The following is a 27,845-nucleotide window of genomic DNA, read 5'->3' on the forward strand; positions in this document are numbered from 1 at the left end:
ATCACCACCACCTGTCAAGAAGCACCTTCGTCTTTAACTGAGCTTTGCTTTCACGTGGAAGCTCATCTTTCCTTACGACGGATTATATGTGATTGATCTACCGATGTGAATGGATGAAGGGCGAAGAGGGTCAACTGAAATTGTGCCTCGATATGACTTTGACTACACACTGTAAAAATTTACTCCGCGCGATGGTAAAACGTTTGATTATTTATTTAATCTGAATGATTTTTACAATGTATCAGTCTCTCGAGAGCGAGATGTGCAGATGAAATTCAACATATCGGTGTATCTCTGGAAAAGCCTCAACCGCGCAAAGAGTAATTTTGCTATAGGGGAACGTGTATGTATGTATATAAGCTCTGATTTGTTATTTTTCTGTCTTTTCACGTTTAAAATTCTCTTGATCTTGCTATTAATACCTTGTTCCTCTAACTTGTAAGTGTAATTGTGACCTTTTCGTTACGTTAAATATCTATTGTGAGTCGAGATATCAATTATGGTAATGACTATAAATATCAATCACCTTCGCTAATACTGAAACAGCCAAATAAATTCAACGAGACGTGCCGGACAACTTTGTGCCTCTATTAAAACCTGTTGTATAGAATATACACATCCTTCTTTATCTTTACCTTTTTACAAAAAGAAGAGAGTTTGGCGATTATAACACGGCATAAAGTTCATTCCGGCCAATAAAGACACGCTACGGGTGCCATTTTATGCTAAATTTCTTAATATTAATACGTCATAATTTATAATGATTTATTAATGTTTGCATGAACTCTTGTTGGGCGAGAAAAAAAAAATTCGATGAGCAATGGAAGAAAAATAAGAGTAAATTCAATGGATAAAATGACGAAACAAGAATATAAAGTGGTAGATCGTGTGCAATTACAGGATCAACTGTCATCATTTTTTAAGGCATCAAGTGCAATTAAAGATTTTAGACTTGTTAATTCACGGCAATAGTAAATTACACTATTTTAGTATTCATGTATAATTAAGAATGAGATTAACTGAATATCAAAACTCAGCTAACTTTTCAGGCATAAAAATACTTTCCACATGAGTTTATGTTTTGTAAAAGTCTTATCAAAATTTTTATTGCCATGAATCAACAGCATTACACGAATAATGTTGCAACGTTGCATCCAATAAGTATTATACTTTCAAAAAATTCTACAGGTTTTATCGTTGCAATCATTACATGACATTTGAGAAATCTAATGTCGGTATCCTAGATAGAAAAGATGAGTGCTTGATGGATTAAAGAAATGCTATGTGATATAAGAATAATAAAATTAAAAGATAACAATGATTGGTTTAGTATTTTATGACGTTTTTACAATCAACTTGACGCAATGGCATGCTTTCTCCATTATTGTACACGTAAATAAAAAAAATTGTTTAGGACACACCATACATTAACTAACAGGATAATTTAGGTCTTCTGACCCTAAAAACAGTCTCAACACATTAACAATTGATAAATAACCAAATCTCTTGCTCAAGGTCAGTTTACAATACAGCTCTTAAGTAAGCTACTAAAAAGCACTGAAAATCGGTCGATTAATACACAATGCATCCGATAAACAAACGTCAAGCCTCATTTTGTTGCAGCTGTAACCATAAGAAACTCGATGACGAATGAAAGACACTCTACTTCCACTGATAAAATCTACTACTAAAGTCTTCAAAACGTAATTAAATAATTCAATATCACTTTTGCTCAAATTATTATTCGTCTTGAACATCGAATATACCTATAAATGTATCATCTACCTAACCTATATGCTACGTATTTTTATCGATTCAGACATAATTTTACCGCCGTTAAATTGATTTTTTTCTCTCTCCACTGTTCCTTACTTTCACAAGAAAGAAACGCTGCTTCGCAAATGCAATTACCCCACACTGAAATCAATCACTTAGAAGAGGGTAGAGAATAAGTAGGGTAGAATATAACAAATCGCTTTGCTCTGCCCGTTCCTTTTATATAAAAATGTGCACGATGAAAACGGTATCAAAACTAGGCACGCAATTCAAAACGAAAGTTTACTGGGCTTTAGCCTCGTAAAGTTTTTCCTTTCAAACCTACTCGATGCCGTCGTGTTTAACGAGGACAAACAATGAAATCGCTCGTGAACTTTTCGAAAAGGCTGTGACGATTGATTGTATTCCCTTTGTATGGTTTGAGAACCACCTGTCAAACGTCGACTTTTTTTTCATTCGATTTGGTCAAGATCTAGTATCCTGAATTAATAATTGATTGAAAAATGAATACCTAAACTACTTATCATACTATGGAAGTTCCAGGATAAGAACAAGGATATATATTATTATTTTGAGCGACTTTTACGCTCATGTTTTGGCACTCATCATAGCCAGATTAGTTTTGTCCATTTTTTCAGCGATGATTGTCGTCTCATAAAACACATAATTTACTTGTAATTCGTCTGTTCTTTGATCATCCAATAATAATTCAATTAATAAAAAAATTCACGTGCAAAATAACGTGTCAGCCAAATTCCCACATGGACACGTAACGAATTTTTCAACCAGAATGCTTATATTATTAATTATGCGGATTATTTTGATCATTATTATTTCGTAGCGTCAACATAGTTTTACTATGCTTCGCTCTTATATTTACAAGATTAAGCATTTTTTTCTGCTTGATTTATTGGTGTGTCAGTTTCTAGTAATATTTGTATTTTATTAAAGTCAATTTTCATCAATTCCACGTGACTTCAATTCAATTCCTTTATTTGGAAATGCATATGTACTTTGTTTGACTCGATTGACTTTATTACTATTCGATTGACTCGTAATTTTACTTTACTAAACCATTATATAGATGGTTCTGATATTTATCCCAAATCTATAGCATATTTCGTTGTTTCTATTAGTGATCTTGTCTTCTGTTGAATTCTGTTTCTTCCTCGATTTCTTCGTCTTCGACATCGATACTCTGCTCTGGTAGTAATGGAGGTGGTAGAGTAGCAACGTCAAAACTGGAATCAGTACTCGAAACAATTTGACCATCTTTTATTTCCAAGTCAACGACCACACGATGTCTTTTTTGTTGTTTCTTTCTTCTAAATGCTCGTTGACCACGATCAGGTGTATGAGCTGGACTGTCCATACTTGATGATGTGTCACCTTCACTCTGCGGACTTTTACCCACTGGGTAAGGTAATGTCTTTGTTCTTATTTGTGCTTTTATAGGCATAGGCGGACTCGATGTAGTTGATTCACCACTCAGGCTTGTCGTTGAATAATAAGGTGTTGACTTTGCTCTGGTTGGAACTAGAACTGGTCTCTCAGTCGATTTCGTTCCCATTCGTCGTGAATCTTGAGCTGGATCAGATCGTGCTCTGTCGAATTTATGTTTACCGCGAATATCTTCAGGTAGAGGACGCTGCTCATTGACAGACCAATCATCATCTTGGGATCGTGATATTGATGAAAATCCAGCAAAACCTTCATGCATATCCTCCGAGCTATCACCTCGATTAACCTCCATACGAATTTGATCACCGCTTGGATATCGCATTGCTGGAACGTTGTCATAAAGTTGAGATTCATCTTCTTCTAGTATAGGTCCAGGAAGATCAACAATATCTGGCAATACATCGTAGTTTTCTTCAATGGCCTCATCATAATTTCTAAATGTAATTTTCGGTGGAGAAATCTCACAAGCTTGTGTCATTGTAAGAGATTCATTTTCAAATTGTTGTCTCTGCATTTCGTCAAATTGACTTTCGACGAACTTTCTTGCTTCGTCAAATTCGTCTTTTTCAACATCTTGATAACTTGTGACTTCTTCTGGTAAAGCTTGGGCTTCATTATATTCTTCAACCATACCTGGAAGACTTGGACTTTCTATTATTTGGCACTTGGAATTAGGTCTCATACTTGTTCCGCTTTTTTCCGAAGTAGTTGTATCACTTTGGCTCTTGTCACCGCCAATAATGGCATAAAAATGTTGAGGTATAATGGTTGTGCTACCTGACCAATCCGATATTGAAGCACCTAATTCGGCTAAAGAATTATCGTCAGATTTTGTGCCAGAATATTGACAAAATTGTAAGACAGTATTGTTTGAGCTTGACCATTCAGACATTGATAAACCCATTGAAGTGTCTTCACTATGTGAGCCAGAACCTGTAACATGAGAACCTGAACGAGGTCTCACAGCAGCTCTCACTGTTCCTTCTATTGTTGCCGATGAGCTTTGATTATCTTCTTGAAGAGTTGACTGTAAATCATCGTGTAGAGTTCGATTTTCATCGCTAGAATCACTATTTTGTGTATTACGTGTTCCTGGAGTATCTGTACTATCGGTGACGTTTACTTTTACAGCTTCCTCAGGCTTGATCTCCATATAAAATGTCTCTACGTGACTCACTACTGGCGTTTCAAATATTGAAGAACTAGGTGGTGAAGGCCAATCTTCAGAAGATTGTAATTGCAATCTTGATCTTTTAGTCTTTGGAGATTTACCATCCTCGTCTCGACTACATATATCGATAGGGATATCAGGAAGTTCTGAAGAGGTTCTCCGATCTTCAGACATTGAGAGTACAGCAGCTGCTGAAGGAGGATCAGAAGACAGAGAAGGCTGGTGGTCACTAGACATAATGGATTCATCATCGAGACTAGGAGATCTCGAACTCGGTTTGAAAGAGTCTTCGAGATCACTTCTGTCTTGTTCAGATGTTGTTGAGCGTTCGGAAATTCTCGATAAAGTTCTTGATAATGAAAATGCACCATAGCTTGCAAGAATTTCCGGTCCGATAGGATAAGAAAAGCCTCCAGGCATATCTGCCAAATCATCTTGAAAGCTATCTTCATTTGGGCCACTACCTTCTTCTATCTGTTGACAATTTATGTCGTCATGAGGTATCCAACCTTCCTCCAAACTTGAACTACCAGAACTTTCTAAAGGAAAAGGTCTCCAAGCTGAACTCATGTGAGCTCGAGGTAGTCCTGGTTGAACTGAACTACTACTACTTTCGTCTTCTAATGAAGTTTCTTTACGAGCTTCTTTAATTCTAGCTATTTCCTGACAATCAACAATAGGTTGACCCTGTCCTATTCCTAGAGGACGGGCTATTGAACAAGAGCTGGAGTCAGGATCTTCTCGATCAGGTGTCCATGTCATTGTTTCTTCACTCCTCGATCGTTCAGTACTAAGTCTACCCTTTTTATCTACGCTAAGCCTATTATCATCAGGCTCATCTTCTGGAAGTTCTTCTGCTCCATCATCATCATCTCTGCGCATGTCTAGATACTCCGGTGTTAATTCAACTTCCACGAGAGTCTTTTCATCTCCTTTATCTATACCATAATCGGGTGAGCTCATCCCACTATCAATGGCCTGCATCTGTATTTGCGTATCTAGGGCATCTAAAGTATCTTCGCTGTCATCGCCACCAGAATCTAATCTCTTCTTTTTCCCTGGTTCTATTTCATAAGTATTCTGATCTATTCCAATACTTCTATCTCTGTCATCATCAGAACATTCTTCAATCGATATTTGAATTAGTGACTTCGCCATATCTGGTCCATCCGGAGGATATTCACTAAAATCTGGTGTCAAGGTACCTTCTCTAGAAGTTCGACTTGGTCCCTGCGCTGGGTCATGAGCCGGACTCACAGTAACATTTGGTACAGTGTTGCAAACATCTTTTGATCGATATCCGATAACTCTAGCCTTTTCTTTCATCATTTCCGGTTGTTTTTCTATCTTTTCTTCACTTCTCACTAGATTTTGTTTCTCTTTTTGTTCTTCAATTAGCTTTTGTTTCATTTTTTCAAGCTTCTCTTTTTCTTCTTTTTCCTTTTCTTCCTCTTGTTCCTTAGCTTTCTCGACTTTAACAAACTTTTTTACGATTTCACTCAATTTTTTATCAGATTGTATTTTTTTAAGAGAGAACTTTGACTTTTTAACTTCAGGTTTAACTTCTACATTTGCCTCTGACCTTTGATCAATGAATTTAGTTTGAGAAGCATCTTTAATGTCAGATGCTTGAACTTCTTTCATATCTAAATTCAATAATTTTTGTTGAATTTCTGAATCATCTAATATTAAATCTGAACAAGGTACTATTTTATGATTTTCAGTCAATGGAGATTCTGAATATGGAGCTGATACTTCAGTATTCGAAAGCAAGTCTGTTGATATTTCTGGCAATGTTGTGTGATCATTACTATTAGATCTACAGTTAGGTATACAGTCTATGTGCATTGATCGTTGCCTTTGTATTGGAGATTTTTCTGCAACTGTAAAATCATTCGATCTGTCTTTATCATCAACTTCTTCATTCACATCAACGGTATCATCTTTGCTCGAAAAAGCATTAGCCGGAGGTAGCCGGTTTACGGATATGACCGGAGCATCCAAAGATTTTGCTCTTCTTTGAGATGTTGGAGATTGCGTAGCTTCTTGTCTTTGTAAGGCACCAACACCACTTCCTTCCGATAAACCTAGACGAGTAAATAAGACAGGACTTTGACCTATCTTACGAAGAATAACGGGTTCCTTATTAAAATCGCTTATCAATCGTCTTTCTTCAGTTAATTTTTCAGATTTTACTTTTGCTACATCAGACAGTTGGTCACGCGGTAATTTTTTTGCTTCAATCTTTTTTACATCAGATTTTTCTGGCAGTCCTGGTTTATGTCGTTCTATAACTATAATTTTTCCAGATTTAGAATCATCACGTTCTATTTTGATTTGTTTTATTTTTTTCTTTGGAGAAGCTTTCGGTGAAATTTTCGGAGATGCTTTCGGTGATACTTTTGGAGAAGTTTTAGGTGACATTTTCGGTGATACTTTCGGAGATACCTTTGGAGACACTTTCGGAGACACTTTTGGTGAAACTTTTGGAGATATTTTGGGAGATACTCGAGGCGAAACCCTGGGAGATATTTTCGTTAAGTCGGACTTGCTACCTTTAACACCAACTAAACGTTTCGGGGATAATTTTTCAGTAGAATCTCTTCGATCTGTACTACCCAAGCTTTTCGAAATACCTAAAGATTTAGGTCTAGTTTTTTCTTTAAATAATGTAACCATTTTAATCAATTCATCATCAACAGAAGCTGATTTGGATCTAGGTTTACCTGTTTCTTCATAAATTTTATCTGATAATCTACTAACAGATTTTGATCTTCCTTTCTGAATTATGCTAATCTCACTTGGAGGAATATCTGTAGAATCTATAATTATAATTTCTTGAGGCATATCACCTTTTAGTTTTGATTTGTCTATTCTAGAACTTGAAGGAGATGTTTTCAATTCTTTTGAACCGCTCTTTTTCAAAGTAGGCTTATCTCCTTCAAGGGATTTTGATTGTTTTTTGAAATCTTTTTTTACTGGACCTGATTTCGTCTTTTTCATTCGTTTAGGCGAAACATCTTGCGTAAAACTCTTATTTTCTGCTTCAGGTGATAACAGTGTATCGATAGGTGCTTTTTCCTCTGCCAACGATAACGATTTAGATCTCATTGGTTCACCATGAGGTCTAAACATAAACGGCGTGAATTCAGGAACTTTAAGGCTATCCAATTCTAATGTAGGTTTTACCGGAACATCGTCAAGTGGTAAATCAGCCACAGGTTCAACAAAATCATCATATCCAGTATCAATAATTTTCGGTTTTCTCATGTTAGCTTCTGTAAATCGTGATTCTATTCTGTCTAAAATTTGTTTCGTTTTTTCTGGTATACTAGGTTTTTCATAACCTTTGAGTTTTGACTTTTTAGGAGATGGTGGTGGTTTCGGAGATGTTGAACCCGATATTCTACTGTCACTTTCGTATACCTCATCATGTGAGTGATCTGTGACAATGAGTCTACTTGGTTTTTGACGAGTGGTGAATGTAGATGATTGTTTTTCCGGAATGGGTGGTTTTTTGATGCAGGTAAGTTTTGATTTTTCAGCATCAGGAATATCCGGGAGGGGTATATTCTCTATGCTATCCTTCTCCCAACTTTCATCAGGAAACTGTCTCTCTCGTCGTTTCATGTCTTGTTTTACTCCTAATTCGACAACATCAGCAAATCCAACTTTTGATCGTTCCGAAAGACTTGGGCTTCTCGAGCTAGAATCTGGAGAACATCGCTTTTCAAGAAATGAAATAATGGATACTGTTGGATCAGTTGGCGATAGATATTTTGGTGATATTTTTTCTAAAGTTGAACAAATTGTAACACTAGGATCTGTCGGCGAAAGTTTCATATGCTTTTTGTCTAGACTTTGAGATTTAGGCCTGATAGTTGCCGTAATAGAAGGTTCTGTTTTTACTTTATCTAAAGAACTTGATTTCAAAGATGCTCTATCTTTGGTTTGTTTTGTTGGACTCATTTTTGGACTTGGGTCGGGTGAGACACTTGGCGAAAGCTTTGAAGTTATTATAGACTTCAATTTGTCAGAAGGGCTTAAAGCTACTTTTGGCTTTTCAGGACTTATAAGAATACTACGAGGTTGTTCCGGTGATAATTTTGTTAAGTCAGCGAGTGAGACATCTGTGACATGCTTCAAAGGTAACTTAGGTAATTCTTTTGCAATAATTTTTGCAGTAATCTTACTAAGTTTCAATCCATCTGTGTCAGATTTTTCATCAGATGCTGTCCCGTTCATCACATGACGTTTATGAAGCGTGTAAGGTATATCAGCATTTGATTTTCGAGCTATATTATCTCCAAATGCATCTTCATCCCCAGAATCAGCCGGTGTAAGATCAATTGATTTCTGATGCATCAACATGTGCCGTTTACTATTTGATCCAAGTCTTTGCCTTGGAGGATTAGGATCGCTCTTAGTTCTTTCAATTGGGTTATGACTTACATCTGTTGGATCGTCAGGAAAACCAACAACAATGCCATCAACAACTTTAGGATCGTATTCAGTGAAAACAGTTTTCGATTTATCCCGTTCACCTGGAATACCAATGACGGTCTCTGTCCTTGACTCCATAGACAGCTTTGATAAGCGTTCTTTTTCTCTTCGTTCTTCCTCTTTTCTTGCCTTCTCTAAGCTTTTCCAATCATCGCGTTCTCTAGGTTTATCTTCTCTAAGCTTGTCAATTTGTTCACTGTAACGTCTTATTTCTTGATACTCTATACTCGTATCGTATTCTACCCCTTCACTTCTTCTTCTGTCTTTTGGACTGGAACCCTTTCGACTGCCCCTCCTCTTTTCTTTTTTGCTCGTTTCGTATCGTTCAAAAGAATTGAGTCTTTCAATGGCTTTTGGATCAAAATCGAAAATAGACCTGTCTTTGTCAATTCTATCGGCGCTCTTATTTCTAGGTTTGCCTAGGGGACTCCGTATACTACCGGAATCCTGGCAATCGTAATAATGCCTATATTCGTGTTCTGATAAAGGACTACGACCTGGACTACGTCTAGAATCCAAACGATCGTAACTGCGTTCCCGTCTCTCCCGACGATGACTTCTGTAACTCTTATTATCTAGACTATCCATACTTTTCCGAAATTCTCGCGTATCTAAATACTCGGTACTTCTCCTTCGATAATCACGGAAATCGCTACGACAGCTTGCTCGTCTTTCTCGTTCGAAGTCTAGTCGTTCAAGACTTCTCTCACGAGCTTCAATTCTTTCCAAACTTCGACGTAATTCTGCATTTCGTCTAGTTTCTTTGGAATGCATTTTCTCAACCGATCCACGAGGGTCCTTTTCCGCTTTGCGTGCTTCTCGTGATCTCTCACGCTCGACACGTTTACGCTCCTTTTCTTGCATTTTAGATACAATTTCGTCAACTTTTATTTCCGCTTCTCGAGCCTTCATCTCTTTTGTTTTCATTGCCCGACCTAAACTTCCTGTTTCCACGAATTGTTTTTGATGTTGATTTTCCTCGAGACTAGTAGTGCTTCTTGCTCTAGTTTGTCTACTCGCTCTGTTCAGATCAGGGCTTAGATCGTCATCGATTCGTGATTTTGACCTCATTATACCCTTTTCTCTTAAGAGTTCTGAGTCAACGTGAGTTATTTTGTGTTTTGGTTTGATACTTTTAAGTTCATTCAGCATGTTTACTTTTTGTTTCTGAACCTGTTGTATTACGGGATCAATCTTATTAAATTCATGATTCGATTGTTTATTGGTCTGTTGCTGATCGATTGAATTAGTATGGCGTTTCTCAAATTTATGCTCGATTTGTGTATTTGTGCGATGAATACGCGATTCGAAAACCACGAATTCATTATCATTTTGGAAGACCGTAGCTGTGTATTGATCGATCGATTTGTCATTCTTTGAGCACTTAATATCCTCGAGGACACTCTGAAAGAGCTGCTTGTCGGTAGATCTAATAGATTTTTGTTTGATGAACGATTCGGTCTCCGAGTCCATTTGAAACATTTCGGGTTCAATGCCTTCATCGCTTTGTTCGGAGGCCGATTCGTTGTTCTCCTGGACACTGGAGTAAGACTCAGGATACTCGAATTCATTCTCGCGCTCCAGCAGCTCGTACGAGTCATGCGACAAATCGTCGTGTGACAAGTCACCAGCGTGGGCGGAACCTTCATGACCAGACTCGGTGGAGAGCGACGAAGCGCCTGGGTAAGAGCTACTGTAAATCTTATCAGGCACCGTATCGCGCTCCAGCGAAGGATGCTTGGAGCTCGCCACGCTGTACGAGCGATGGCTTTCGTCGTAGCGCGTGACCGGTCTATCGAGCTCGCTCTGCGACGGCAGCTGGATGCCAGCAAGACCTAAATCCGGCTCCTTTGTCTTACTCGCCGTTGCGCTTGGATTAATCGGTTCGAAATTAGTCGCGCACAGCTCGCGACAGCTCGCCGAGCGCTGCCACGAGTACCTTGTTAAGGGTCGCTTTGGCGCTGGGAATTCAGGGGGACTGCTGTTAGTGGGACTGATACGACCTGTGGAGACAATCCTGGCTTGCTGCTGATGTTGCTGATATTGATGTTGACTGATAACATGTGATGGTACTTGGACCTGGTAGGGCGTAGCTGGTGAATGGACGTCGATAGAGGTGAGCGTCCGATAGGACATAGCTGTGTCGTCGCGACGGTGACCCATCGTCCCGGTCATCGAGACACTCGTCGCAGTCGTCGGAGAATCCAGCGTCATCGAGCCGCACGACAGAGACAGAGCCGGTGTTTCCAGTGCTACAAAATCAATAGTTTTTCATTAATTCACAAATATTTAAATTTGAACCCTTTTTGGTACGCATAATTTCCTGTAATTCAAAGAATTTTATTTTCTTCTATTCAAGTAAGCCATGGTTGCTATATTATGTCATAAATAATTAATTCTTTTCGTTATTGGAAAAGCTGATTGGTTTCTATGTGACACTACTTAAGCTACACTACTCAAAAAGCAATTCATGATTACAGTAATCAATTAGTGAAATAATACGAAAAAAGACAATGGGAATCAAACGTAGAAGTAAACAACGAAAAGAAAGTAAAGATTTACTGAAACAAAGAGAACGGAAAAGTTAAAACTCGTGGATCTGAAGCATTTTTTTATTCAATTCTTTTTATTTCGTCGTCCTCTTTTTTTGCTGTTGCTCGTGGTGTACATACCAGGATCGCCGAGGGGCAGGAGGGGGTGGGCAGAGATGCTGGAGCTGCCCAAAAGGGAGCTGCTTGATGTGGCCCCACGATAGCCTCCCCCCTCCGAGCCCTGCAATGCCCTACCACTGCTAGTCTGCCGGAACGAATTGGACCTGCGAGCAAGAGAGAGTCAAGTTCAGCATCAGACCTAACGCTATCAGTTTCTTTTTATTCTCATAGTTAGTGCAACTTTCTGACCCTCCTCAGAAAAACGAAAGAAAACAAAATCAAGCTAAAACTCAGTATTAGTTGGTGAATCAGAAAAAAAATCGATCAGATTCGACAAGCTATGAAAAAAGCCTGTGCGTATGATGTTAGATAGAGAATGACTTTGGTCAATGAGCAGTATCGTTGAGCAAAGTTGACAATTAATCGTTAGTAATAAACTATCCTCATGCCCATGTCGCGAATAAAAATTAATAGACTAAAAAGTGTTTGAGATAGAAACGGAATAGTGTCATAAAAGTATAAAATTAGAGAAAATTTGGATACATTATGTGGGTAGTGTGACAGATTAATCAGTGAAAAAGAGAGAAAAAAATCGAAGCTAAAATCAATGGAACTACTTCTAAGTTTTCAAAATACATCTTATTCAAATTTGATTATCCAAAGTATAACCAACATATTACATTTTTAGTAACAGTTTGAAAGATAGAGCAAAGTGAAATTTTCGCGACGTAGCGGCTGATCGTATCATAGTAATAATAATCATATATCAAAATAAACAAAAAGTCCACATCGACACATGAATATATTATAATAAAATTAGCGTAAAGGAGCTTAAATATGGTGTCATAAAGTGTGATAATAAAAAAAATATTGACGGAGGGTATATAAATATGTATATATGTGATATATATAAACACTGATGATCATTCGGGTTATAAAAGTCGTGCCTGATGATGAGCCTGACTCCCCGCTACCCCCTCGTTCGAGCAGGCAACACTGACATCGAAAAAATTTTAAAACGACTTGTAGATTAAAAGAGATAGTGAAGTAGTAGGCAAAGAGATAGAGACAACAAAAACAACATGAAACTTTCATCCGTCAAGACGGAAAGCTTAGTGCCTGATATAATATATATTTAGTGCATCAGAAAGAAGGAGGGGGTAAGGACGTCGAATAATATTTATATTCGAACAATTCTTAGATTTCTTCGTCATTGAGCTGGGGGTAGGGGTATACTCATGCACTAGCTACGCCAATAATATAATCACTCAGGTGTCAAGTAACCCGTTAGTATACAAACAATACGTGGACAGATAATAAATAAGTGACTAGAGGCCTTCGACGCAAGGGTTAATTTAATAACAACATTCAAGCTTACCTCTGGAACGTCTGACGCTTCACGTAATTATCGCGTACGAATTCGACAATCTGCTTTTGCGTCTTGCCACTGTACCTATGGTGGAAAAAGTTTACAAATTAACAAACGAATTAACATTTTTTTATGTTTTGAAAGAATATGAAAATACCTGAAGGAAGATCCACGGCTTAGTACTCGAGTTTTCTGTCGTATTACTCGTTTCACTATTGAACATCGGAAAAAACCGTGATTCTCTACGCATTTTTTCCAGAAGTTTTTACACTCATTACGACTATCGAAGAAAAACTCGACCGTGTCCTTATAGTAACCCTGAAATATATAAAGTAATATTATATAATGTAAAAGGTAATATTACATTACAAGTTTTCTTTTATACATTTTCAGTGAAACATAAGTAAGTTAAGTGGATCCTATATGAGACAACAAACAAACTATAGGAAATTTTCATTAATAAAAAGTATTTAACGTACGATAAATTATTTTGCAATTCACGCAAGATAATTTTTTATAATATCTGGCTCAAGCTATAACACTTCGTGCATATCTGAAAAAAGGAAGTCAACCTTCCTTATTTGGGTATACACGAATTAAATGCTATATCGCAGTTGCATATTTGAATATATTAGGCCAGTTTAAATGATGTATAATTCGCCAAAAGGAAATTCGAAGAACTAGAAAATTTAGTCATCAGAGTAGATTTCGACTGCACAGTGAATTTCGCCTTTGAGGATGATTAAAATCTGTTATACTTGTGAGAATTATAACCGTTATAATTCCATATTGTTTCTGCCTGCCTTAATTTGTAACATTTATCTTTGTTGTTATGTATTTAACCAATACATAAACATGCAGTTATAACTTACACCTGCACAACCCTTTTCTGAGCGTATGAAAGTAAACTTACGTAGCCTTCAGGATGAAGTTTAATCAAAAACTTCTTCCGCTTGAAACTAATCTTCCGGATTTTTGCCCAACTAAACGTGCTGATTTTCGTATAATTTTGATAGACTATAATACCCATATGCGCTACAGACAAATTCAACGGTACACCCTCGTGATCCTTGTAAACAAAACAGAAAATCGGATTAGATCGATCTCTTCAAATGAAAACAAAACAAATGTTGATAAATACCTTGGAAGGATGCATTTTAACGCCATATAACTCGCAACGTCTAGCAGTTTCCAAAAGATTTAGATCCGCTTCAGCCGGTGACTGACCTCTGTAACAAAAACAAACTTAGCATGTTCCACACAAACACATAGTTGATTCAATCTCGAGCAATGAAAATCTAATAACAGCGTTATAGTCTCAATAACGACTTCCTATTATTTACCAGCAAGTCAATTGCGACTAGACTGAAGGCCGCACGAATGGTTTTTTACGTAATTGCGAACACTTACGCGTGCTTCTTGTGATTCTCCATTATCCGTCGCTCCAGCTCGTTGTCCTGATGCGGCACGAATTTATACGTTGACAAGTACGTGTGGTCTGGATAGTCCTCTGCTACGTAATCACCGCATTCGGCTGAAAAAAAGGATCCATTATGCCTCACGAGTTTCGTACTCCATCCATTTTCTAAATTATTGCTTTAAATTTTCAATCAGAAACATGCTAATTGTAACAATTGACTCTTCGAAGATTGAGTCGTTTAACCTTCCATCCATATAATCTAGAAAATCGATTGGTTTAATTGAAGACATTGTTATGTCATAATCAAAGATACTTGATACGATTTACCTAACTTTTCTTCAAAGTAACAATTAGCATCCGATAAAAATTCAACGCCTGAACGAATGATTTATCTCTCATCCACATTCGTCCTCAGCAGCACATATCTCGATTATTATTTGAAAGCGCTGTAGCAGTGATTTCTCCGCGTACGTTAAGCGCGACAAGCTTTAACCGCGTGGATCGCGCGGACCTATTTAGAATTCACATGTCGTACATATATATGTTGTTACATGAGTTATGAAAGCCAATGCCTTGCGCTCGCGCGCACAATGGCCTTGCGACAATGAGCCAATTGTGATCCCTAGTATTGAAGTAATCAAGACATCCGCAGCTGCTGCTATTCTCGCGGGATTGACCCTATAGGCTTCAAAATATTCACATCACAACGAGAGAGCTTATGGTTTATTCCGGGTGACTATTATATACATGTTGAATTCTGGCCATGCCTTTGTTGACTTTCTGTGAACGTGCGTACAAGAATCTCTTTCACTTGATGGAAGAGCTTCCAGTATTATTTTTCACCTCAATATTATAGGTAAGCTCCATGAAGCTCGAAAAGTATAATACGCGCAACGCACCGTTAGAGCCTATAAATTATCACTCTGCAAAAGCGAATGGGAATGACAGTTCTGTTATGACATCATGATCGTCGCTTGTGGAACGATTGAAAGCTTGTTGATGTCATCAAGACATAATTTATTAGCTTTACTGCAATCATTCAACTCAATAAAGTCATAACCAATCGTGTCTATCCCTTTCCAAACGTCATTTTCGATCGATTGAACAAAAAAGAAGGGTATTTTTTTGTCCGTTCAACCTTGTACAATATAGCTGGCCATGAGAGCGGCAGTGTTGTCGTTGCACTGCAGCAGGCCCTGGGCGAGGTCACGCTTGATTTGCAGGCAGAACAGGTAGCGAGTAAACTCCTCCTCGAGTTGCGCCGGATCGGGCGTGTAGAACTTGACGCAAAACCTTAGGAGCGGATCGACCAGCGACAGCCCCACTTGCCTGCAAACTGGTTTCTCCAGATCCAGCCAGTACTGCAACGAGACAAAACAAAACAGATATATACATGCGATTAGAGTGTGATGCGTGCGCCTAATGACAATGATGATGATCCTAGCTGCCGTCTACCTTATAACGTTTATGGTAGAGCGTGAGAAAATTATACTGTCTCTTGGAAAATAAATCAAACTAATCAAATCTTGTGTTTCGGACCTATGCCAATTATTGCTAATAAAGAAGTCTACAATAACAAGTTGAAGAGAACAAAAAATAAGTCACAATTTCGCTATCGGCTACTTCGTCATTTGCTGGAGAAGCGGATAAAAAATTGAATATTTGGTTTCACATCCAACAGTGTTTTATTTTTCGTGCACGGCTATCTATCAATTTATCGTCACGCAGCGGAGCTCCGCCGAGTGTAAAAAAAAAAGCGAGCGAGAGGTGCTAAGCAGGAAAAAAGCGTGTGACCTTTTTGCACGATGCATGATTTGATAAAGAGGTCTTGTATCGGCGCAGAGACTTTTTTAAAAAACTGCACATACAACATACCTTTGTCCCATTAGAATCCTGATACTCGAGACCAAAGTAGTCCGCCTCTAGGAGGTGCAGCTGTTTGCACACTTGATCGAACAGCATTCTGCCTAATGCTTTTGCCTACAAAACAACGAACGATGGGTATATATACATAGTTCATTTAGTCATTAGTCAGTCTTAATGAGGTTCAACGTTGAATATAGATATACAGTGCGGGTTTTAGACATGCAACCCTATTACCGGTGAAAAATTTAGATGAAGAGAAGATTGTTCATGTAATTCAAAGATGATTTATAATTTATTGTTTTCAATAATTTATCAATTAGTTTTAAAAAATGTTAACAATTTCATATAACTGCATCAATTACTTTAATATTCTATACAGTTGGAAAATAATGTGAACATTGTAATTATTGGAATGACGCATCACGATCTGGAGTTATTAATGAACTGTCTGAGGTATACATTTTATTCGACGATAAGTTATCCTGTCAGAGATTGAAATTTTCCAGTAGTATATTATAATCCATCGAGGCACGCGATATATGTATAAACAATACGCTAATAATAAAAATCAGTGTAAAAAAATAGTTTGATAATTAAAGCCACTTTACAAGTTCCCTCACACAAAATCCAACTTAAAATGTGAAAAGACCTTGCCGCGAAGTAAAAAGACATATTTTCTATGTTATCATCGAGATTGTCGTAATATTTTGAAAAATCTTCAAATCTCGTATTCCAAGAAAAAATGTCTCGAGGTAAAAGATTCTTTCGTTTTTTTCTTAAGACGAGCATTAACACTTGAGAAAATTGTTTTCGCAGTGCGTAAAATGCCAAAACCCAAACGAAAAGAAAAATGATTTCCCATATCAATGAAAACACGCATCTGAATCGCAAGCAAATCGAGCGACGTCAAGGCAAAGACTATTTGCGGCTTGCGGGGCGGCTAATCGATAGTCATAGCGTATATGTTGCAATTGGCCGATTTCGATGGCATACCGCTTTTGCATTATGCTCGCTCTAATACTTCACCCCTTGACGCCGACAGCTCGGTTATAATCGAGCTTTACACGTGCAGATCCCCTTCGCCTCGCGACCAAGGTGATATGTAAAGGAAAATATAGACGGTTTATTTATGGGGTTTCATCTCATCTCATTGCGTTACTGCCGTTGCTGTATATTTTTACGAGTTCCAGTATCGATCGAGCTGTTATTCTTTTATTAGATATTGTATCAATTGCAGCTTTTTGGTTTATTTACGTTTGTTTATTGTTTTACGTGATATACGCTATAATATTATTGATTAATCTTTTTAAGGTGAATAGAGGACGGTGGTAAATGTTTTTACGACGATTTTACGTATAGAAAAAATCATAAAACATATAAATTTTTATTAATTCTTAAAATAAAAGTAACCTATATAATTAAAAAATGGAATAATTTCATATGCTAATTTTTGAAAAATTTAACAATAAGCTATTCTCGTGAATCTATTACTTTCAGTCAAGGTATAATCAAAGCACAAATGGAAATCAGTTTTGCGTGCACAATTAAAATTAATAAAAATGTTGGTGAGTACATAGAGAGACTAATGCGAGGCCTCAGAAATAACCACGTGGTTACTAGACCGTAACTCTATGGTTTCGCGGTCACGTGAGTTTTGTTGTAGCGGAAGCAATTTATACATACGCGACTGATCTGTTAAAAAGTTCGCGATGGCAACAATACTTTTTTTAGCTGGAAATACCTGCCCTGTGTCTAAAATTTTATGATGGTTAATATTAGTTTCTTTAAGAAGCTGTTCAAAATAGTTAACACGATGGGAAAAAAGGAAAATGTTGAGAACTTTTTCGGTTCTTCATTCAAGCTTTAAAGAGTTAGCTTCCACGTTTTTAACTCGTGAAAAGTCTAGATGAAAATTTACTCTGTTGTGCAGGGTTGCGTAATATGACTTATTGCTAATTAAATTGTGTTATTGATGTGCAGGAGTATTGCGGAAAAAATTAACTTATGTGAAGTGTATCATATTCAACCACGCATCGAAATCGTTAAAACATATTTTGTAAACTAGATAAGGACAAGTTTGCAAAACTTGTCACCCTTTTCTTCAAAAGTTTCTCGACATGATAGGAAATAAAATAAAATGAGTAACTTGATTGAATTCGAAGAGCTTCGAGAAACTTGAGTTCTTTTCAATGCGAAATCTATCTTGTATGAATTATTTCTTATACCTTTAAATTTCCTAATTCGTATTGATTACAAGATAATACTCCTGAGAAAATTAGCTCTGGTAAACAGTCAAGCTTTTATGAACCTCGAAATCTGAGCTGAACAATCGTGCGACTAAAAAACGAGCAGACAAGTATACACAGGCGAGCGCATTCAGAGAGCAAACTCCTTGTTGTTTTTGTCGAGAAGAAAGAAAAAAAAACGTTTACACTGGAATCAGCAGCACGTAAGCTCAAGACACAATCGGTCGGAGGAGAGGGATAATAATCGAGGCTTCGCGTGAAATAAAAGACGCGCTGTATGAAGGCATTAAGCCGTTCGACGCGAAAAGACTTTCATTCACGAAGGCATTCTCTCGGCCCACGCCCCTTGACCCCGTTGTTGTGCTTTTACCGTGGGCATACGAGAAAAAAAAAAGAGAGATGACGTATGCGCCGCGCGCCAGATGCAAGCAATGAAGAAAAAAAAGAGGAGAAAAGTTGATTTCCGAGCTTTTTTGGTGCTCGATTGTTCGGGATATATCGAGTGAATTGTCAGGTTATTTTACCCGTAAGCCAAAAATTGATCTTATTTCCGATGTGGTTCGATGATTTTTTCCTTTTTTCAACGACTATCTCTGTAGCTGGATGTATCTATTGGAATACTTACAGTTGATTGAAAATTAATTTTGTTTTTTGTACTGAAAAAAGTTCATATCGATTTTCAATGGATCAAACTGTAATATGTAATAAAAAGAATATGAAAGAACATTCCATATTGCTTTTGTAAAGGTTGGTGTTATTATTATTATTATATTGCCAAGTACTTTTGTATCCAATATATAAATTATAAATACGCTGCTTCAAATTATGCGCAAGTTGTGCCAATTTTTAAAGTTGTCATTTTAAACGTAGACAATGATTTCAAAATGAAGAAAAATTAATTGTACGTATGTTTTGGATGAGTATTTTTTCAGATAAAATCGCGATTTCCTCGTTGATTGATTATGCTGCAATTACAATATTCACGACGTGACACTGACCTAATTCGCATAGCACGACGAGCAACAACGATTCAATTTGCCGTGCTTCACGAGTTCGATCGAAATTACTTGGAGGCGCGCATGTTTACACGCCGATTAGGGGCGTTTTTCTTCGTTTACAACGCGTGCATATTCCCTCGCTTGCTGCCGCAAACCTCTTATTGGATAAAAGTCGGCCCGCGAACAAAAGAAAGAGCCACCACGACGATAACGCTTAATACGCGAGAACCTGCTGCTTTTTTACGCCACCAGCCTTAGTTGTCGAATGTTTACGTTGAGTCGTTTTATTGATCGGCATCACTGAAGCAGTCTCTAAAAATAATTTTTGAATCTCGGGGCACGTACGTACTCTCCGATTCAGCTGTTTCTTCTATATATATACGAGACACTTAACCTTGACGACACTACTTTGAAGCTCGTCGATAAAGCGACGCAATGTATTTATACGATAAAAATTACATAAAACGCATGCTCGCGTTATTTGCCTCACCGCAATCGAAGGGAGAGAATTTTATAATGCGTGGAAGCAGAAACTTCTTGAGTACAATCCAAATAGTCGTTATCGTCCTGCGCATTTAGTTGCTCAAATACAGTTTCACGTGCATTTTATCAAAAGGATTTCGAGACATCGAAGAAGTGTAGCATTATCGTTTGTCGTTGGTTGTTATAGTCACATTCACATTTATTGTCAAAGATTAAGGTACGGTTTCTGCTGAAAATTTTTCAGCTTTCTATTCAACGCATTTTTAGAATTAATAATTTAAGTTCTATACATTGGGCGTTAAAATTTTGAAGATTTAGTCAGCTTCGTAAAAAAAGCATCGCTTCGTGACCCACCCGACCTTATTAGCATAATTTTGTGCTGTGTTTTGATTAAATCTTTCTAACATCGAACGGTCCATACGCAAAAATAAGATTTTATGAAGTATTTCCTCGTCAATATCGATCACTTGAGACTCATACACAAGTGAAAAAGAAATATGAATCATACCTGTACTTGGAAAATGGTGACTGAATCGTCAAGCATCTGTATCCTGAAGGCAAGCATTTTGCCAGCCTTCCGAGGGGTCGCAGGTGGTGTGCGGCTACCCCCATCGACACCAGCCGGCGTCGAGTGGCTGTGCGGCATCATCATGTGCCTGCTGTGATGCTCGTTCATCCTCCCTGCATTTCTGCGCGGCTAACTTTCTTTCTTTATCTCCTGATGATTTAACTTTAACCCTTTGTTACGTTCTCATTTTGGCAAAGCTGTAACAATATTGCAATAAATATATAAATATGTTTTGTTCTATTCTTATGTTTAAGTGGCTTCCGCTCGCGTGATTAATGTCACAATTATTGATTTTGGGCGATAGCATTATTAGAAATGTGTGTTTACTTGCTTTATTTATCAAAAACCTCAAATGTAACCCAATAAAGATATTTTTATTTTGATAGGCTAACAATATTTCGTTCATACGAAATGGACGTTTCGTATATTGACAGAGATATCGAGCTTTCGAAATTTGATCATCTTCCGATTCGATCTTGTTACTGAATAAAGTACGATTATTTTATTGCATGCAGTCGTGAAATTGCAATGTGCGCGAAACGACCTCTTCCCCTTGCTCTAAACCAAAATGAGTATCATCTCTCCACATTCTCGCACTGACAAACGGAAAAACATATTATTCGTACGCCGTGAAAACTGTCGCCGACTGAAAAAGCATAATCCTGAATAATCCTGGCGCATAAAAATACCTATGCGGCAGCGTACCGTATAGGCCTTTTTTCAAGCTAATTGAAGGGCGGGGCGGCGAATCGATTTTTGTTCCAACTGCGCGCACGTTTTTTCGTGCGCGCACAGTGGCATCGATCTGAAACGCGCGCGCGTCTCCGTTTTCTCCTCTCCTCATCGACAAGACAAGGACGGTTCAAGGCTTTTTTCGATCAAATTACAATTGAATTTTTTTTTTTCGAGCTTCCCGTTACTCTCAATGCTTTAAATGTTCAACGAGGCTACGCGGGAGTGAAATTTGTAGGCTGTAAGTGAAGTTAGAGCTCGTAAAATCGACTGCTTTTTTAGCGTCGTGACAAACGACGATGACAAGCTACTATCTTTGCTTTAACCAGCAATCTAAGAGGCTAAAATTTTACTTTGCAAGCATACCGCAATCGCTATATTTTCTTTCCGCGAGTCTTATTCAGAAACAATATAACCAAACACATCATTGACGCTTTGATAGTCTGTTGGGTACAAAATATCAATGAAATACAAATAAATAAAACACAAATAAATTTGTATTTTTCAAGAAAATTTTTCAAGCAGTATGACTTATTATCAAACCTTGGTAAATAGTTTAGCGATATATTTATCAACAATTAAACTTCTTGCCAACTCGAAAAGAATTAGAAGACAACGAGAAACAGCGATTATCTATGACTATGTTTATCTAACTTAATAGCGTCATTAGACTTGAAACTGATAACCAACATTATAGCACCGGCAATGGCAATTACACACCACTAACTACAATTTATACACCAAAAGCCATTATTCAAACTCTCTAATTCCTGAAAATCATCCTTTATCGAGCCGCTGGCGTGTTCTTTTTTTTTCTCGCGTGCCGTATCACGAGGTTGGATTGCATTTTTGTTCTCTCTTCGCTTCGAGTGAATAAATCTCGCGACATTGTTTATCTCTGTATTCAAGCTTTCTTTTCATTACTGAGATTGACCGACGTTAAAAGTCTCTTTATGGCTCTAAGACGCGAATAAGCGGAACATCAGTTCTAGATTATAACATCTGCCAATTCACTTTTGGAAAACTAGTTAAACAAATGAAAATTTGCGCAACAGCTTTTATAGTTTAAAAATGCTTGTATAAACAATTGACTTGCGTAGTTTCAGAAACATCGAATTCATTGTATTATCTTGGAAAAGAACTATTGAGGTTGATTGAGCATTCTTGGAATTCACGAGTCGCGATTACACGGATATACGTGATTCAAAGCGAGCACTTCCTTTTCTATTAATGAGCGTATATTTTGGCAGGGGCTTTTTTTGTCTTTCAGTGAAATTAATTGACATGGAAAGCGTATGAAAGTTTTTTATTTCCAACGAAATTACAAGCGTGCAATTATTATGAAGTTGACTTCATTTCATCGTGTTAAAAAAAAGCCCGTGAATACGCTTCAAAAATAAAAATAAAGTATATATTGCAGGAAACATACAAAGAAAATATAGCAAACGACAAAGTGTCTGGCGTCGTTCCTGCCTATCTTATCGGATATCGTCTGTCGCTCTTCCGGAATTTCTAAACTCAACACTTTCTCGCTTCACTGTCTCTGTGTGTGACTATTTTTTCCGGACTGATACAATGTGTGTGCATCTTTATTCAATCGTGAGGAGAAAAATCTCAATATTTATGTTGGAATTCATGAATAAAAAAAAGGAATACGCGCGCGAATGTTTTGACGAGGCTGATAAGAGCAGCGTACAACTGTTTTGGTATCGCGATCGTTAATGAAAATGTATTCCTTTTTTTCCGTGTATTTCCTTATATTTTATACGTCGAAATGATGCATGAATCATAACTAAAATTGTCATTGGATACTTAATGATCACTGGATAAATAGAATATCGATGCCATGTCCATTTGCACCAAATATAAATTTCAACTCGCAGTTCTACAAAAATATTCGTATCTCTCTCTATGATGAAAAATAACTGAAAAATCATACGTGTGATTCATCCAAAGCCCGTAGACGAGTCGGCGTTTTACGTAATATCCCCCCCCCCCCCCCTCCACGTGTTTTACCGCAGCGCAGAGTTGAAAAAAAGCTTCAGAGCCATTCTTAATTGGACTCCGCGCGAGCTCTCTTCCGCAGCAGAGCAGTCGACCGAAGTTTTTCCAGTTTCCTCATTTTCCAGTGCTAGAGCGTGAAAGAGAGCAAAAAGCGCAGCGAGCACGGAGATTCTTCGGATTTTTCAGATTGTCCAACGGTGTTGGCGGAGATGAGATCGTTGCTTGCTCGCGGGAGCCTTCCTTTCGCTCTGTACTTCAGCAAGCATGAATGGAGCGTGCCACGGGCGAGAAACTTTTTCTCCGCGGGATCGTTATTTTGGTGAGATATTAGTTCGCCGGACGTGACGTGTTCCGTGTAACCGCGCCTATTGTTCGACCTTCGCTTCTTCTGTCGTCACTTTCAAAAATGGGTAGCTTTCTTACGCGAAAACTTGATTTGCCGGCAAAAAACGTTCAAAAGCCGTTCGAGCATTTTATTTTTACTTCGTCTTTCGACCGTGCGCACATTTGCCGATAAATCCATCAAACGAATAAACCTGATCGTTCTCGAATTTCCTCTCGAAAAGGTTCGAGCATCGCTAACGAACCTCATCCCATCGTCAAAACCAATTTCTTCCACGAAAAAAAAAGAGCGGTCGTATTAAAAAGCAACTAGGTGTCCCTCAGAGAGTTTTCAAGCACATATTGCCGTTTTAATTGTTGCCTGACGTCATTGTTTTATCTTTTTTTTTCGGAATAGCGCATCCAATTAGCCATCCCCGTTAATTGACCGAAGCTCTACATCCATTGTTTGAAAATTGTCGCGTCGTCTGCAATTCTCCGCTTTCAGTATCCTTATTCGATTAATTATTTTTGATCTAATTAACGTCTTTTCCATAAACACGATAAACACTCGCTATGTATCTATCACGAGAGCACTTATATTAATTTGACTCGTTACACGCGAGTACGCCATAAGTTTGCCCTTTTTTCATGTCGACGGCAAAATATATGGTGCGAAAACAGATGCGCAATTCATCTCGTAATTCAATGTTAATTTCATGCAAATAATGGGAGTATCCTGTTATAAAAATGCCGTTATGCATATTACAAAGCGTAAAATTTCGCGTATGGACATATAGCTCCAATTACTCATACAGTATAAAATTTCTCCGTGAAAGTAATTTTGAACTCGCAGGTGCTCACACGTAAGTTTCTTGCAAAGGATATTAATTTCCCCTATCGTGCATAGACTTCTTCGAATTATCTTTCGAGAGCGTTAAGCTTAATGCGTATTTTGTGCGTTTGCTTTAATGTTTAAGCTAGTTATTATCGACCGTGATAAGCAAAGTTTGATTACTTGATCTACTTTGTTATAGTTGCAGTATCACACGCGTAGGTATAGTTATTCCTACGTCACATTTCGGTGAAATTTATTTCGAGAAAATATTTTTGTTTGTGTTTGCGTAAACTCGTCAAACTCGTCAAATGACTCTCGCATGGACAATATTTCCTCGAGCCAATCGTATCAACAATTTTAAAATATCTGCAAGAGAACAGCCATTCATCGATTACTTAATCTTGAAAGCATTGCACGTCAAATCGAAATCGACGCCCGTCAGTATTCCGTGCGACACATACATCAAGTGCATAAACCCCAAGAGCTGTCGACCTCGAAAAAAATGTCCTGACACTATTCTTTCCTACTATGTGTCATACATATCTATATCGCGCACAGGGGCCGAGAAATGAAACGTCAAAGTGGAAATCGATTTTCACATACGGAAGTTTTCTACGTAATCCTTCAAACTTTTGTTCTAAAGTTAGAATTTAATTAATTTTGCTGTCGGTTAAAAAAAAATCTTACTACAGCCGAATTAATGGATAAATCAAAGTACAACAAACCATTTCAGCTGATGAATTTTAAAGCTTTCCGCGACAGAGTTACAACGAGACAAGGGCAGCTACATAATTTTACATAAGCTGTGTCCCCGTTTTAGTAACAGAATACGTATAATGAAGATCGACTACAATATGTTTTAAGTTTATATATTTGTAATCCAATCGAATTGCGCTAATAATAATAGAGAGAGAGAGAGAGAGAGAGAGAGAGAGAGAGAGAGAGAGAGAGAGAGAGAGAGAGAGCATGAGAGAGATTAAGTGATAAAATTACATTTATTCAAATTCATATAGGTAGCGATCTTTTCAAAATACTCGAATATTCATCAAGTGATAATCTTTAATAGCGAGGATTGACGTTATTATATTTCTTTCATAATACAAAATTTTCTGAAATTCTTAAAAAAAGAAACAATATCAGTGTGTACTCTCATCAATTAAATTAAAGTCCATTCAGTGTCGCTCATGCGCGTATCATCGCGCGTGAGCACGTCCTTTTCCATCCTTCCCATACTACATAGGCGTGGCGTTAAATGTAAGTAGTACGACGGATGTTGCTACTACCTTCGGTCGTGGTAGTATTGATTTTTTTTCCACGATATGTTGCTGCAGCAGTAGCAGCGGAGATAGAGAAAGAGAGAGAGAGAGAAGAGAAAACTTTTGGAAAAGTTGGGAGCATATACTTTTCACTTTTCGAGCGGAGGCGCTGAAATATGAAATTAGTCGTCCGCTAGAGAATTTTGCTATCAAGTTTAACTTGTAGTACATTTTCGCGGTCCACTTCGAAAGTATGAAGCTTACATTTTAGAAACTTTTGGTGGTAAAAAGAGAGAGAGAGAGAGAGAGAGAGAGAGAGAGAGAGAGAGAGAGAGAGAGAGAGAGGAGTGTGGACAACTATGCTAATGTTGCGGGAGTTCGCAGTGGCTTGAGTACCTGCATCGATAATCGATTCAGTAAATTGTATGTACGAAGTATTTTTATTGCGTTTTACTGTGATGGGAGAAAAAGATTTATCGATGTCACTCGCGGTTCGAATGAAAGATCAAATGTTTACGTAATTATGCAAATCAGGATGTTCGCTTGGCTAACTATTGAACAAAATGCATTGCAAAACGATTGACGATACTGTTTGTAACTTTCTCGCGGCTGCGAAAAGTAAACACGATCGGAAGCGTTTTAATCAACGAGAAGAGCGAAAAATAGACCGGCCAGTGTATATGGTCGCGTGTTTGTACATCTCAATCCTAAATGTCAATGTGAATGACCCATCGAATATATATATGGCACCCGTGTAGTATTCAGATCATCCCAGCGTCACGTAATTTCGAAATCATCATTCGATACAGCGAGCCTTCAAAACAGTTTTATTTAAATAGACGGTTTTCATTCGAATTATCGAAAGATCAAAGCACTTTATAAATATAACTTTAGAATTCGTCTGGTCTCGATTCAGTAAAAGCCGCCGTATCAATACGAAATGACCAGCAGCATTTGAATAATCGTCGATCCGCAATTAATTAAAAGAAGGCCATGTCCATATCGACTCTTGCGGGGGATATTGGGCCGTGCGAACGTCCCACGCCTAATCGCGAGGCTCGCTCGCAATGACAGTTGAATAATCGCTCACGCGCACAAGAAATCGTAATCCATTTTATCATTCAAGCGCGAACAGCCGTTCGATCTTAAAAATAATCTGGAAAAGGCTCGCGCGTAAGGCCCTCCCCCTACCGCTACATCTCCCACGCGCACACTCGCGTTGCACTTTAAAATAACAACTCTCCTTCGCGCTCGTGCACCCCTTTTTTTCTTTTAACATCCACCGCCTCCCCCATTTACGACATGTCTCTCGTGACGGGGCGTCATCGTCGCGCTAATAAAAAGAACCTGCGTGCGCGCGTTACGAGCCAATTGACGAAAGCCGTGATCATCAAACCGCGCAATCATTCGATTCGTCCCTACCAATTCGGCCACGATTTTCAACCTGCCTGCGCGATGTTAACATCTACATACCTACTCTCGCGTTAACTAATCATCCGGATCGATTGAATTGACAAAGGGAGTTACGTGAAAATAACCAGTCGGACGTCACAAGAAATCATGCCGCTCGCGATATATAAACATCCAATGAAGAAACGTCGGTAAACGAACAACAAAAATCCGTGCATCCGTCGGCGGCGGCGTCACCGTCGTCGTCGTCGTCGCTGACTATCCAGCGTCCCGAGGACTCATCTCTAGGCACGTATATATCGATTGCACAGCAGTAGTAGCGGTACACGAGAGGGAGAGACTCAGTGAGACGATCCTGGGCGGCGGCGACGCCGCTAGCTAGCTGCTCCGCACACGACACGACAGAGTTCATTGATCAGCTCTTTTTTTGTTACTTTCCTTAGCCTTCGCTGATGCTCGCGCGCGAAAGAGAGAGAGAGAGAGAGAGAGAGGCATGCTTACTTTTATAACCGCACGCTCACGCAGCAGACTTACGAAAATACGGAAAGTAGAGAAACTCCAAAAGAAAACTTGCCTCGTTTCGAATCTTCGGGCGATACACAATATTACACTCACGGGTTGTATTTATTTACTTTTTTTCGAGTAAAAAAATAACGAAAAATAAAAAACACCAGCACCAACACTGCACACTTTTTTACTTTACTCAACGGAGAAAGATCCGACAGACGAGAGGAAGCCGCCGTGGGCTTGCTCGGCTCGATCTGCGCCAAGC

General features: G+C 38.2%; 1 protein-coding gene across 1 annotated transcript; it reads right to left on the reverse strand.

The window, feature by feature from the left end:
* Positions 1-17: 17 nt before the first annotated feature.
* On the reverse strand, positions 18-27,829 carry LOC131669844 (microtubule-associated protein futsch-like). Its single transcript, XM_058945014.1, has 12 exons — positions 27,648-27,829; positions 20,453-20,709; positions 16,227-16,331; positions 15,490-15,712; positions 14,342-14,465; positions 14,073-14,160; positions 13,845-14,000; positions 13,089-13,249; positions 12,941-13,015; positions 11,584-11,726; positions 6,964-11,163; positions 18-6,891 (listed from the first exon to the last, which is right to left on the reverse strand). Exons 2-12 carry the CDS (start codon positions 20,618-20,620, stop codon positions 2,909-2,911), a joined length of 9,426 nt encoding a protein of 3,141 aa, XP_058800997.1. The 5' UTR covers positions 20,621-20,709; positions 27,648-27,829; the 3' UTR covers positions 18-2,908.
* Between the last annotated feature and the right edge of the window lie 16 nt (positions 27,830-27,845).

This window comes from Phymastichus coffea, unplaced genomic scaffold (assembly GCF_024137745.1).
Source record: "Phymastichus coffea isolate CEN01 unplaced genomic scaffold, Cenicafe_Pcof_1.1 PCOF00097, whole genome shotgun sequence".
Taxonomy (NCBI): domain Eukaryota; kingdom Metazoa; phylum Arthropoda; class Insecta; order Hymenoptera; family Eulophidae; genus Phymastichus; species Phymastichus coffea.